At 36.6% G+C, this 13,042-nt stretch overlaps 1 protein-coding gene across 1 annotated transcript in view; it reads right to left on the reverse strand.

The window, feature by feature from the left end:
• LOC129747451 (nephrin-like) overlaps positions 1-5,623 on the reverse strand; it is a 239,376-nt gene extending 233,753 nt beyond the window's left edge. The window contains exon 1 of the mRNA XM_055741684.1: positions 4,938-5,623. Within this exon, the coding sequence (XP_055597659.1) occupies positions 4,938-5,262 (325 nt within the window). The 5' untranslated portion in view covers positions 5,263-5,623. The remainder of the gene's footprint in view (positions 1-4,937) is intronic.
• Positions 5,624-13,042: the final 7,419 nt, after the last annotated feature.

Genomic DNA, 13,042 nt, shown 5'->3' on the forward strand with positions numbered 1-13,042 from the left:
GAAGACGGATTGTTTTTTCATCCCATGTTTGGTACCCGAGTTGCTGATCGATGACACCGGCCGGCAATCATCACGCAGTATTGGTTGAGATGATCATTACCAGCCGGTATTGTTTCTAGCGTCTTCAGCAAGATCGTGAGCGAGAGTATTGCAGCCGGGAAAAAACATCGCAGAATGAGGAGGCAGAAGGCAAAACTCACCACTCGAACCAGTCGAGTTGAGCCTGCCAACTACTCCGGATCGGTTTAGATTTTATACCTAAGTGTTACTCGTTAGAATTAAGCTACAATATATGTTAAGTTCAAAATCTAGTTTTGCTTATTAAAACCGTTAGTACCTTAAGTAATAAATCGTGTTTGTTTAACGGAATAAAATTGTGCGTAGTCTTTAACATTGTTGTGCGCGTTTTGAACATTTTTTATCCGAGAAAGTTTGCTCGCAAGGCCTTGCACGGGAACAAGGCAAGACTCTGATAGTCTTTCTTGGATTGGTTCGGTGTTGGAGAGCCGTCGGTGAAACACGGGATTATTAGGAACCACTTCGAAGGAGTTGAAAGTACGGCCCCGACAGAAGGAGATGTGTGACTTTCGGAGATTTTGCTTATACAGTAGATTCTCGATTTTATCACTATTCGCTTTTATCACTACTCGCCAAATTCACGCTCGATTTTATCACGGTTGTTGTTTCGATTTTACCATGCTTTTTTCATAAACATTTTAAATCATTCAAAAATCCTACAACGCCATTCACAACATACAGAAATCGTTTATATATAGTATACTGATAATAAGTAAGCATCCAATAAAGTGAAATCATTATTTTATCATGTTTGAATAGTTGATGCTATTTCCAGATAAGGCTATTTAGTGTCTCAAATCATCATTCGAAACTTAAAACCGTGTGTATCAATTGAGACGTATATTTTAACGTGTCGTTCTATACTCCGCGTGTTGATATTGTTCAAATTGCGTCTTTTGTTGTTTGTGGTTGACTGGCAGACGAACGGACAAATAGATAAAGCAACAAAAATGTACTTTGAGCAGTTTCTAAATGATATGGTGCATCCAAAACATGCGTTCTGTGTCGTTAAGTGAATTTTTCAAAGAGTTTCGCACAATTCATTCAATGAAGATGGTAAGTCTAATTGTCTATGACATCACAATTATCGAAAGTGATCGTTGCTAAACGTATTAAGTATGTTCGTCGACTACTGCCTGGGAGCGTTAAAATATTAAGTTTGTTGTGTTGTAAGATTGTGAAAAATGGCTCGTAAAAAGGCGTGTTTCATTAACATTAGAACAGAAATTATCAGATCAAACAAAAGCTCAGATTTCCCGAAATTTAGGAGTGCACAGAACAACTGTTTCTAAAATAATGAATCTAAAAGATCATTTGATAAAAGCTGCGTCGTAGAGATCTTTCAAAGTAAGAAAAACTTTGAAATACGTTTCATCTGCTATTTTTGATCTACAAATCATATTGAAGTTTTTTTTTAAATTTAGTGTTATCTTTCAGGCAAGCACGAAAAAAAGGAAATGGCTTTATTTTTGTGGATTTTGAAACAAAGAGAGCAAAATAACAGAGTTTCGACAGGAATGCTCAAATTTCAAGCTAAGAAATTTGCAATTCATTTCAACGTCTCGAAAACTTTTAAATTCAGCGATACATGGTGCTTCAAATTTAAAGTAAGGTTTGGAATTCGAAAGCTTAAAATTTGCGGAGAAAAGCTTTCAGCAGACATTGGCGCAATGGAAGGCTTTAAAGAATGTTTTTTCTCCAAAATAAGGGACAATGAGCTAAATATTCACCAAATTTTTAACTGCGACGAATCTGGTCTGTTTTTCAAGATGCTGCCTAGGGATACTTTGGTGCATTCAGGTGAGCCTAATTTTCAATAGTTGAAGTGTTTATCAATTATCCTTTAATCTAAAGCATGGATCACTACAAATCTGGACGCGTTAGAACGGGTCTATCTCGGAGCTATGTAAACAAAAAAAAAGTTTTATAATCAAAATGTAGGGTTTTTATTGCACTTTAAAGGAAAAATAAGAAAAAAAAATATTTCGATGTTTTTTTGATAAAATTTCAAACTTTTCGTCTAGAAAGTCTTCAAAGTTTGGACACCCTATTCACTGACCTCAGCGGCCATTTTGTTCCACAATCTCTTCATCTCTGTTGCTTCTCGAGTCGTCCTACCATTCTTCTTCATCTTCTGCTTGACAATTGCCCAAATTTTTTCGATAGGGCGGAATTGAGGGCAGTTGAGTGGGTTGATGTCCTTTTCAACAAAATCCACCCGTTGGCCGAATAACACTGTAGTACCTCCTAGCTGTAGTGGCACCATGCCAAATCTGGCGAAAACTTTACTGGTCTTTTGTGAGATCTATTGTACGAAAAAAAAACATTTTTTAAGGCACTCCTCCTTGTACATTTCGGAGTCCATGGTCTTGTTTTTCACAAAAACCGGGGTTTTTCGTTCGCAGCTGCAAATACCTTGCCAGATCAAACACTTTCTTGCCAACTTATCGGCAAAAACGAATTTGAACTTGGCGTCGACATCACCATGACCAGTGCAGTGCACCACTGCAGTGGCTTTATAAAATTTTTGGCCAGGAAGCTGCCCAAAATCCATCTTCGCGTACGTTTCGTCATCCATGAGGATGCATCCGTCGTACTTCGTTGGAATCTTGTTGTATAACTTCCGGGAACGTCCTTTGGCTACTAAATTCTGCTTCAATGTCGGGTTTGGTTGCTTACTGGCCCGATAGGATCGTATTCCTTTGCGGAGACTAATCCTTCTGACGGTGTACCGGTCGACGTTGAATTTCTTGGCGATGTCGTAGTCCGACTACCCTGTGTTTGCCTTGATCGTTCTCAACACCTTCAAATGCAGTTTCTGATTTTAAGGTCCACTATAACGCTTGGTATGAACCTGCCGATCGATAGTATGCATCTCACGGAAACGTTTGAGAACGCTGCACACGCTTGATTTGAGCATTTTTAACGGTTTTGCGATTTTGTTAACACGTCGGTTTTTAACGTGAGTGTCCAAAATTTATTTTCGTCTCGCGGCTTCCATCGCGTGGAACTTTTTTGGAACAAAACGAATCGTAATGAAATTTTCAGCACTGATAGAGGAAACATTTCCAAACAAAGTACTGTCAAAACATTCTAGGTCCAACAACTAGGAGCGCAATGGTATAATAAACAGTGCGTCCAGATTCATGGTGATCCATGCTTTAGGTGAACAAAATGCTGCTGGAGGTAAAGTTTTGAAAGATAGAATAACTTTTATGCCTTGTGCGAATATCTCAGGCACTTACAAACTACCGCTGATGATTGTGGGAAAATCAAACAAACCACGATGTTTAAAAAATGTGCAACTACCTTCAATTCATTATCGAGGATCGCGTAGTGCCTGGATGAATCGTTCATTATTCAGCGAATGGTTTTACGATTGCTTCATTCCTGAAGTTAGACAATTTTTATTAAAAATGAACTTAGCTCCAAAGGCTTTGCTGTTAATGGACAATTGTTGTGCACATCATTGCCGCGATAAATTAACGTCAGACGATGGATTGATAGAGGCTATTTTCCTTCCCCCAAACGTTAGGTCTATCGCCCAGCCAATGGACCAAGGTGTTATACAAAATATAAAACTTTTATACAGACGGAAGTTGGAAATGTACATTCTGAATACGGGTTAATAAACATGTCACATTTTAAACGTTTTCATATAAAAACTCTGCATGTTTCCTCAATTTAGATATTGGTGCCGCTCTGAAGAAAATAAACCTGAAAGATGTTATTTTTTTGTTGTTCGAATCATGGGAAGCTGTTGGTGAAAAATGTCTCCAGGGATCTTGGAACAAGATAGGTGTTATTCAAGAGGAAAATTTCATGGATGAAGACGAAGTTCCTCTATCGAGATGGCTTGTTGTATGCGATAGAGACTCACCAGATGTTGAAGAAGATTTTGAAGAGGAAAGACTATGCAACAAACGATTATCTGATAGCGAAATCGTTAGAATGATTTTGTCTGGGAATGAACATGATGAGTGTGGCGAAAGCGAAACCGACGAATCAGAAGATCCTAACTGTGATGCGGCATGGCATGGCAACTGGCATGCGTTGAATCACCAATTGAAATTGAAGATACTGAAACTAACGACTGTTCTATCTCCCACACACAGGCAATAGGTTCACTCAATACTACCCTTCAATGGGCTAAACAGCATCAAATCGATATTGCATATGTATTGGCTTTACGAAAAATTCGTGAAATTACTATAAAAAAAATATTTTGAAATAAATTTGATTTTCTTGGAAACCTTATTTCATCTTATAATTGAAACTATTGATATAGAAAGCATATCCATAACTTAAGATTTTTTAATTAGCCATTTTCAACCATAAATTTGAATTTTTTTTACAGTTTCGCCAAATTCACGGTAAAATTTTTTTTCAGCGTGATAAAATCGAGAAACTACTGTGATTCAACTTAGTCATTTCCTTAAACTTCAAGAAAAGGAAAAGGCTTGTAAAGGTCTCCTTTCAGTGATTTAGAACCCCGCTTCCGCATGAAATGGGTTATATTCATGACTAACATTTAAGAAGAGAGTTAGTTAGAACTTTTTTTTTCATTTTTATGTGCACATCTAAAATCAACAACCAAAAATTTTAGCACGGCCTTTTAAACCGAAAAATTAGAACCGAAAAGATTCGGTATAGGTAACGAAACAAAAGACTGTACCCAAAACCATAACCTTAACTCGAGCACAATATTGTCCTTCGCCCAAAGGTAAACTCGCAGGATAATCTAAATTGCAAAAATAGTCAACCATGATAAGATATTCAATTTAAACATTACACAAACCGAGCACGTAAATTCGTTCCCAAATAACAGGCCGGAAGAAGTAACATAGGTAGGAACTCACCGAAATTCTCCTTCTCATTTTTGGCCAGAACCTGGCCTATCCGGGTGTCGTCCACAATCAGGAGGTAGAACAGAAGCGTCAGCAGCACAGATGGCCAGTAGCAGCCAGATCCGATGTCCGACGTTAGTTTGCGACTTCTTCCTCTGGCGATGGGTCGTCTAGTGAATGTTTTATCCGAGTCAGAATCAGCTTCGGAATCAGAATCAGCTGGACCGCTTTCGGAGGTTTGGTCCACAAGTTCCCGGTCGTGGTCCTCAGCTAAAGGACGCAAAGCTGCCAGATGTCGCAGAGCATCATCATCATTACCGGCACGATTAACGGTCATTGTTGGAGCCAACCGAGTGGGACATTTTTGTGCTTCCTGCTCGCCGAATAATGATGATGCATTCGCTTCGTTGTCGGCTGACTCGTTTCGCGGATTTCTTCTGATGGAACGTCCAACCGTTGACGATGACCTCCCGGGGAACCGCAATCGAGGGTCTCATCGGACGAATTTGCATACTAGTTGCATCGTTTTGATGGTTTGATTTTTGATGACTGTTTTGTTGCTGTTGTTGCTGATGATGCTTTCGAGTAATGGTGCCCGGATCGTTTTTCGCTGGCTCTGACACAAATGGGGACAGCATCCGGATTGCATTTCCGATAAACGAAACGGGAATACAAAATGTTCTCGCTAGCCGGCTATCTTCCTGTGGATGGGAAATGAGAAACGAGAGCTTAGTACACCTGCGACTGGGTCGATCTAATTATGCAGATTCTATTCAATAACGTATTGAGGTTTTTGAGTTCGAAATATTGTGAATCGCCTGGTCGAGCAAGAAATGATAGTAATTTCTATCAGAGGTATATAATCTGAGATACATATGTACTCAAAGACTTTATTCAGTGATGTCAGAAATAGTTGTAATGTAATCTTTTCAAATTAAAAAAAAAAAAGATTTTATTTCCTAGATAACGTGTTGTTGATAACTCAAAAAAACTATTAGAGGAACCAAGTTTCTTATGTAAGAAATTGGCTTATTACAGAGACTTTTGACATAATTTTTTGATCCCAACTGATTGTTAAACCGAGGAAGGACTCCTTTTGCAGTTATTCGTACAAAGTCAAAACAAATAACAAAATGCGTGTAGCAAAATGACAAAATTAACAATGATTTGACAGTCCGTAATCCGCAAGATTCATAAGCGCAATCCACTTGCCTTATACGTTATACATAGGTCATCGTAATGCAGCAATAGTATCCGGAAACGATATTTCAGATATATATTTCAATACAGATTTTTGAGAAGTGATACAGATAAAAAAGAATTTTTGCCTCGAAAATACAAATTTCGATGTGACATCACTGCATTTCAGCCGACAGAGCACATGTTGATTGCTTCGGGTTGGCTTTTACAGGGTCCAGCAATCGAAATAAACATATAAATTGATCAAAACAACAATTTTTTATTTCAAATTCTTTCAATTTCTTATGAAAACAAATTACTTTTCAAAATTCACTGGTAAAGTTCGACTTGTTTTCCCTTGAGTTTAACCACTCGCCGTAAACGGTCGAGGAACACATCGTTTGAGGCCCGCAGGTGTTCACCCAAAATTCAGCCTCTGTGCCAATGGCGTGTAGTCAATTACATAGCATCATTGGTACAAGAAGATAACGCGACCGGTGCTGATTCGATTTGCTCCCACTGGCATTAATCTCCCAAGTTAACCGAATTGCGTATGTCTGAAAGAAACAAAATAAAAACGTTTGCACGTCCCTCCCTATCGCATCACAAGACGAAGAAGGATGGAAATAAATACCGGCCAACACCAGGCAGCCAGCGAACCGAGCACTGTGCGTGTGAATGTAGCAAAAGCAACAACAAAAATATCCTTCTAATTCAATCCACTGGCACCGGCAAACCACGGCCAAGCTGTGCGTGTGTATGCAGTAAAAGCAACAAAAAAAAAATTCCTTCAATTCAAAGGGAAACAACCACGCACCGGCCAAGCTGCCCGGCTTTAGCAGCTGTGTATATGTAGCGTGTGTATGTAATAGCAGGCGGTAAGCAAACACAGTTCTCATTCAATGGGTTTCCCGTTTCCATAACAAAACAAGCTGCCCGGCTTTGGCAGCAGTGTATATGTAGCGTGTGTATGTAATAGCAGGCAGTAAGCAAAGCACAGTTCTCATTCAATGAATTTCCCGTTCCTTCACTCCCGTTCCCTTTCCCGTTTCCATCGCAAGACAAAGGAATGCATTGAAAGAAGGCCAAACGCCGAAAAGCCGCCGTTGTGCGTTTTTTTCGATTGATCGGTGACAGAAAGCCTATGACAAATATCCCTCGTCCTGCACGAAGCTTGAATAGTACACTGGTTAAAATGCCGGTCTAGCAAGACGCTATGATTGGTAATTTGAGTTCGATTCTCACTATGGCGCTGTGGTTTTAATTTTTATTTTTTTTGTTTCTGGGATGAATTATCCAATAGGAATAGGTTTTTCTTGTTTCGCTTGAATGTAGTGGTCATCATTTTGGTTGGGAGCCGAGTCCTTATGCCAGTTACGGTTTTTCAAACATACCGTTTTCGGCACAGTGCACATTTCAGCGCATTATCGGCACAGAGATATGCTAAATAGGCATTGGATTTTTGCAACCTCTTCTATGGGTGTTCTTGTGGCATTTATCCCAGGCTGCCACGAGATATCGCTTCAGGACCTCCACACCTTCGTCCCTTCATCTTTATTAGAGCAGACTTCGGCCTACAACATACTCCAAACAACGAAATCCATAGGGTTCAGGTCTGGCGAACTCCCCGGCCACTCGGAGCTCGAAATGAACCCTGGAAAATGTTGCGCAATCCAAAGATGAGTTTTCTTCGCTTTGTGAGCCTGTTTGAAAACTCAATCCCTGGAACCAAAATGTCGACGTGCCCACGGTTCAACGACATTTTGTAGAACTAGTTCCCGATATGTATTTTGGTTGATCCTCACTCCTTCATGGACAAAAACCAACGGAGTCCGGCCATCACGGGTGATTCCGGCGTAAAACATCACCGATGCTGATTTCTGTCGCCGGGTGGCCGTCAGTGAGTCGGCATAGCTTCGTGATCTGTCTGGTAACCAAACTCTGTCGTTCTGCTTTAACCCACCCCCTCTCCTGGAGATTTTTCCTAGAAAAATTTTCAGATCCGAAAAAGAATTTGCTATAGTATCCAAAAAAGTTTTGATCTCAAATAATGTTCAAAAATACTTTTAAACAAGCCTGTCAGAAAATTGGCTCGTCTCCGGCGGAAGTGATGATAGTTTAAGTTTTTTTTAACTGTAGAATTTACAATTTTAAAATCATTTTCATCGCATTTATCAAAATATTATTCCTTTATTAAATAAGTATGATAAACATTAAAAGTTTCAGTTTTATTTATTTAATGTAGTTTTCTTAGTTCATCAGTAATCAATGATTGATTTCACTCAAAATTCAACCAACTTCATTTTAACTCATAAACATCATATCACCAAAACTAGAGGTGACAAGCAAAATCTGACAAAAGATTAGAGTTCAGGATGCAAAAATCTACCAAAATTTTTTAATCATAGGTTCCAATACGCTGTTTTCTTTAGTAATCAATAATTTTTTTTTAAATATGCTTTTGAAATGTCAAGATGTATTTATAGAAAAATTTCCTTCTGAAATGTTAAAAAGCTAATCTTTTCTATTTTCATTTATGTTTATATGTAGTATAGTTCCAAAAAATTTACATTAACGAATCGAGTTTTTAGTTTCATCGAGTTTTTAATGTCTGACTTTTTTAAGTTTTTGTAATATTTTTAATAAGTTTGTCTTCGTTCATAAATCCTGAATTTTTATGTTTTGAAAAAATAATCATTTTGAAAGCCTATAAATCAGAATTTCTGGTGCAAAAAATATTATTTCAACATTTGACCCAAGGAAACAATATTCCAAAAGACGACGACAAAATATTTGGGGCGTTAAATTCTCAGTGACAAAACTCGCGCTTAAAATTTAACCATGTTCACTATTTTTTTTTTATTTTTTAAATTCATCTTTTTTGAATCAATCATATTTATTTTTATAATCTTTACAAAGTTCGAAAAATTATTCGAAGTAGCAGCTGTAAAGCTAAGTTTTTATAAGCGATGTTAGGCAAATTAGTATATGCTTCGTGCTTTTAATATACATAACAAAACTAGGAATTCAATGTCAGTATTTCTATTGAACACTCAAAAAATCACCCATTATCCTATTCTATTGAAAACTCAAAAAATCACCCATTATCCTATTCTTTTGAACACTCCAAAAGTCACTCATTATCCAACCTGGAAATTGTCAGTTTAAGCGTTGAATGATGAACTGAAGTCTGAAAATTATTTTACAATTGGGTTTCGATTTCTATTTAGATCTGGTGTTATATTTTATATACTCTGTTCCTGTGCACTTATTCTTATGTCCGAAGCTTTAAATTCTGGTTTTATTTGAAATGTAATTTGCACTCTTTTTCTGCTGTTTCTGAAATATGCTTTCAAATTTGTAAACTAGACCGTTTAAAATTTATTTTTTAAGATCATCACTTAGGATAATTTATCAATAATTTATCAGAAATCGCAATAATTGAAACGTTGATTCTGATTTATTTTGAATCGTATCAGGTAAACTTATAATTTTTTCTAGCATTTATGTTGGTTATACATGAGTTAAGAAAATGGTTTTATTTATGAGTGACGCGATTGTTTCGGTTGATTTTTTCTATGGATTTTTAACGGCTCATTTTTAATGAAAAATAAATTAGACTGATAGTCGTTGGAAATTCTTAAAAAAGAAAATGGTTTTTGAAATCCATTTGCTTATTTGTTTTGCATTTTTGGTATTGTTATTATTCCAAGCAGACTTAAGTTCTGGAAACCCCTTTCATGGGCGGATCCTTCGCACGGGTCTGATTGGAAGGGTTTATTGCAAAATCGAAGTACAAAAACTGACGCCATGTTGATGATTTCACTATGTAAGGTATCGGAAAATATTTTTTCAGGCTTATTTTCAATCAACTCCAATGTGTTTGCGATTTTATTTTGTCATACATTTTAATTATGTATTTTGAAATTTTTTTTTAAATTTAACTTTTTAATTAATTCTAAAGGTTTGACGAGGCACATTTATTTTAAGATACTTTTTCATACACATTTTACCTAAAATCTTTACCGGCATTTAAAAAGAGGTTTAAAATATGCTTAACAGACAACATTTTTGTTATCGATCTTACCCGGTCATTTCTTCATAATCCTATCTTCAACCATCAAGGTTGCTGGAAAAAAAAACTTGGAGAACTTATTAAACTAAACTAAACTAAACTAATAGAGAGCTAATTAACTGAACTAAATCATTAAATAAAAATGGCTTACATGCTTTATGAAAGCTTTATCAAAGCTTTGTTGACACAAAATTCGATAAAGATTCGTTGAAAACGCAGGTTTCAGTGGTGGAATAGAGTTATCTTTATGCAGGTTTGTTCGTCAAGTCCTTAAACAACTACCCAGTACATTAGCGATAGCTATTTGTCGCTATCCACTTCTCATATTCCCTAACCGGAAAAAAAACTCATTTCTCAATGAGAACTTTGATACTCTTACCCAGAATATCTGGCAACACTGTTGTGTTACCACGAACCCAATTTGAGTAGTCTCACTTAACCGTGTGATGATGTAAACATTTGTACCGCGTTTATCACCATCACCTGTCATCAGCAATCATTGATCTATTGTTCTCGATTGCGAATTGGACACAAAGCATATGGAGAACCAAAACAAATGTTGTTTCGGCTAATGGATCGGCCTGATCCGAAAAACGGTTTTGCTGCAGGCATCCGAAACCGTAAGTATCAACAATATTTTATCGAAGCATAAAAAATTGGTCATTATAACGTTACTAAAACAGGGTCAAGTAGCCAGATTCTAGCTTTATTGAAACTATTGTTTGTGATCATAATTACAATGACAAACTCAGAACATTAGATTTGACATTGTTGTTATTTATATAAGGCCAAATCTATTCTTGCTTCCTTAGAATTGTAGGCTGAAGAAGGTTTTTCACGAAAGAGTGAATAAAAGGGAAGGGAGATTATTTCAAACAAATTTCTCTTTATAAAAACCTCATTTCTGTTAGTTTTTCAATACGAAAAAATTTGAAACCGTCTTTTTTCACTTGGTCCTGAGACATCACGAGCGGGGGAATAATAAAAAAAATTTTTTTTAAAAAAATTGTATAAAATGTAAGGTTCACCGGGGTAAGTGGGGACGATGGCTATTTAAACAATACTGTGCACGATTTTTTCAAACTTTTAATGCAGAATGTTAAATTTACTTGTTATCTAACCAATAACTGTAAAAGAGATACTTTTCCGGCAATAGCGGATGTTTACGGTAACTTTTTGTTAATTTTCTATTTTTACCTACGATGTGGAGTTGATGTGCATCTTTTTCAATCGCAAATTTCTCGTAAACTAGCTGGCTCTTGACCAAAAACTCTACATTGAAACAATCCTTACATTCGAAACAACATGTTAGGAAAGGAAACGACGATTAAAATGAAGAAAAAAGAGTTTATTATCAAAAATCTAAAATGTTGTCACCAAACCCTACCTGGGGTAAGTGGGGACGGCTTTATATATTCTTGATGTTTACACATTTTTTCAATTTTCTCTCCTTCATTCAATACATTTAAGCTTTATTTAGCATTCGGATCATGAAAAGTTGGGAAAAGTACTTGTGTTTTCTGGAATATGTATATATTTTCGATAAAATCGGATCTCGTGTGTTGCAACATAAATTACACACAATAATCATTGAAAGATGCCTTACTAAGGGTACCATGAACTTTTTTAAAAATTTTGGACAGTTCGAGCAAAAAAGTAACGTATTCAACCAAGAAAACACAAATTTGATGAAAATTAACTGAGAAATGAAAGGGAAAATCTACCTTCCCCACTTACCCCTTAAAGCGGGGTAAGTGAAGACACCAACGGTCCATAACAATTTACGTGAAAACTTTTTCGCTTTGCATCTATCAAGCTCGTCTCTTCAGCATTTGTAAACAACATGTTCTGCATCACATTGAACGCGATTTTATCAAAATTGATCCACTGCTGATTTTTTAATAGTTTTTTTAAAGTTGAACTATAAGAAAAACCGTCCCCAGTTACCCCGGTGTACCTTAGAGTATGGTGGGGTAAAAGTACGACCTTAAGGCTGTCCTATTTTTAGAAAATTTTGCAGTTGTTTTTCCCAAAAACCAAGAACAGCATTGGATCCGTTAGACTTTTATCTCTTTTCTAAAAAATTACGAAGATAATCGATCGACGCATTTGATAGTAGTAGTGAAAATGCCGTACTGCTATCGAAACGTACTCTTACCCCACCTCTGGGGCAAAAGTTCAAATGATGTGGGGTAAAAGTACGACCATTCAGAATTCCACAATTCTGCATGCAGTCAAGATGAAAATTATTTTATATCAATCTTTGCTTACAGCAGTAACTTCTGTGTTCGCTTCTGATACAAATCCTATACATGGGCAAACAACCTGCGCGAATTTGGAGTTCTCCACTAATTGTCCATATTCAACAGGTTTACGAAATCCAGTTCTCATCGTATTTGAGCAATTTTTCACGCGAGCATGTATTTGTATATACAAAAATATGTGCTAATGTTCCTAGTGAATTTTAGAAAGAAGTTGAAACTCTCCGTTCAGATTTCCTTCAGTAGACTCTGTATATCATTCGTACTTTTGCCCCATTTGAATTTCGTACTTTTGCCCCTTCAAGATTTCTTGTGATTCGCAGTTTATTGTGCAAAACAGAGAAATATTTATTAAATTCTTTCTTTGGCATTTGCTAGTGGTTGAAAATAACTGATCAGACACATAAAGACTTTCATTGAAAGCCAGAATTTTGATTGCTAAAACATGTTTGCCGTTATTTAAAATATTAAATCAATTGGGCAAAAAAGCTGCTTTACCTCATTTTTCGGAGTATTTTCAATTTTTCCAATTAAAAATTATGTCTGGATGAAGGCAGTTCAAATCACTATCAGTCCTCGCCAGAGTTTTGAATTTTACTATT

This window comes from Uranotaenia lowii, chromosome 2, assembly GCF_029784155.1.
Source record: "Uranotaenia lowii strain MFRU-FL chromosome 2, ASM2978415v1, whole genome shotgun sequence".
In the NCBI taxonomy this organism is placed as follows: domain Eukaryota; kingdom Metazoa; phylum Arthropoda; class Insecta; order Diptera; family Culicidae; genus Uranotaenia; species Uranotaenia lowii.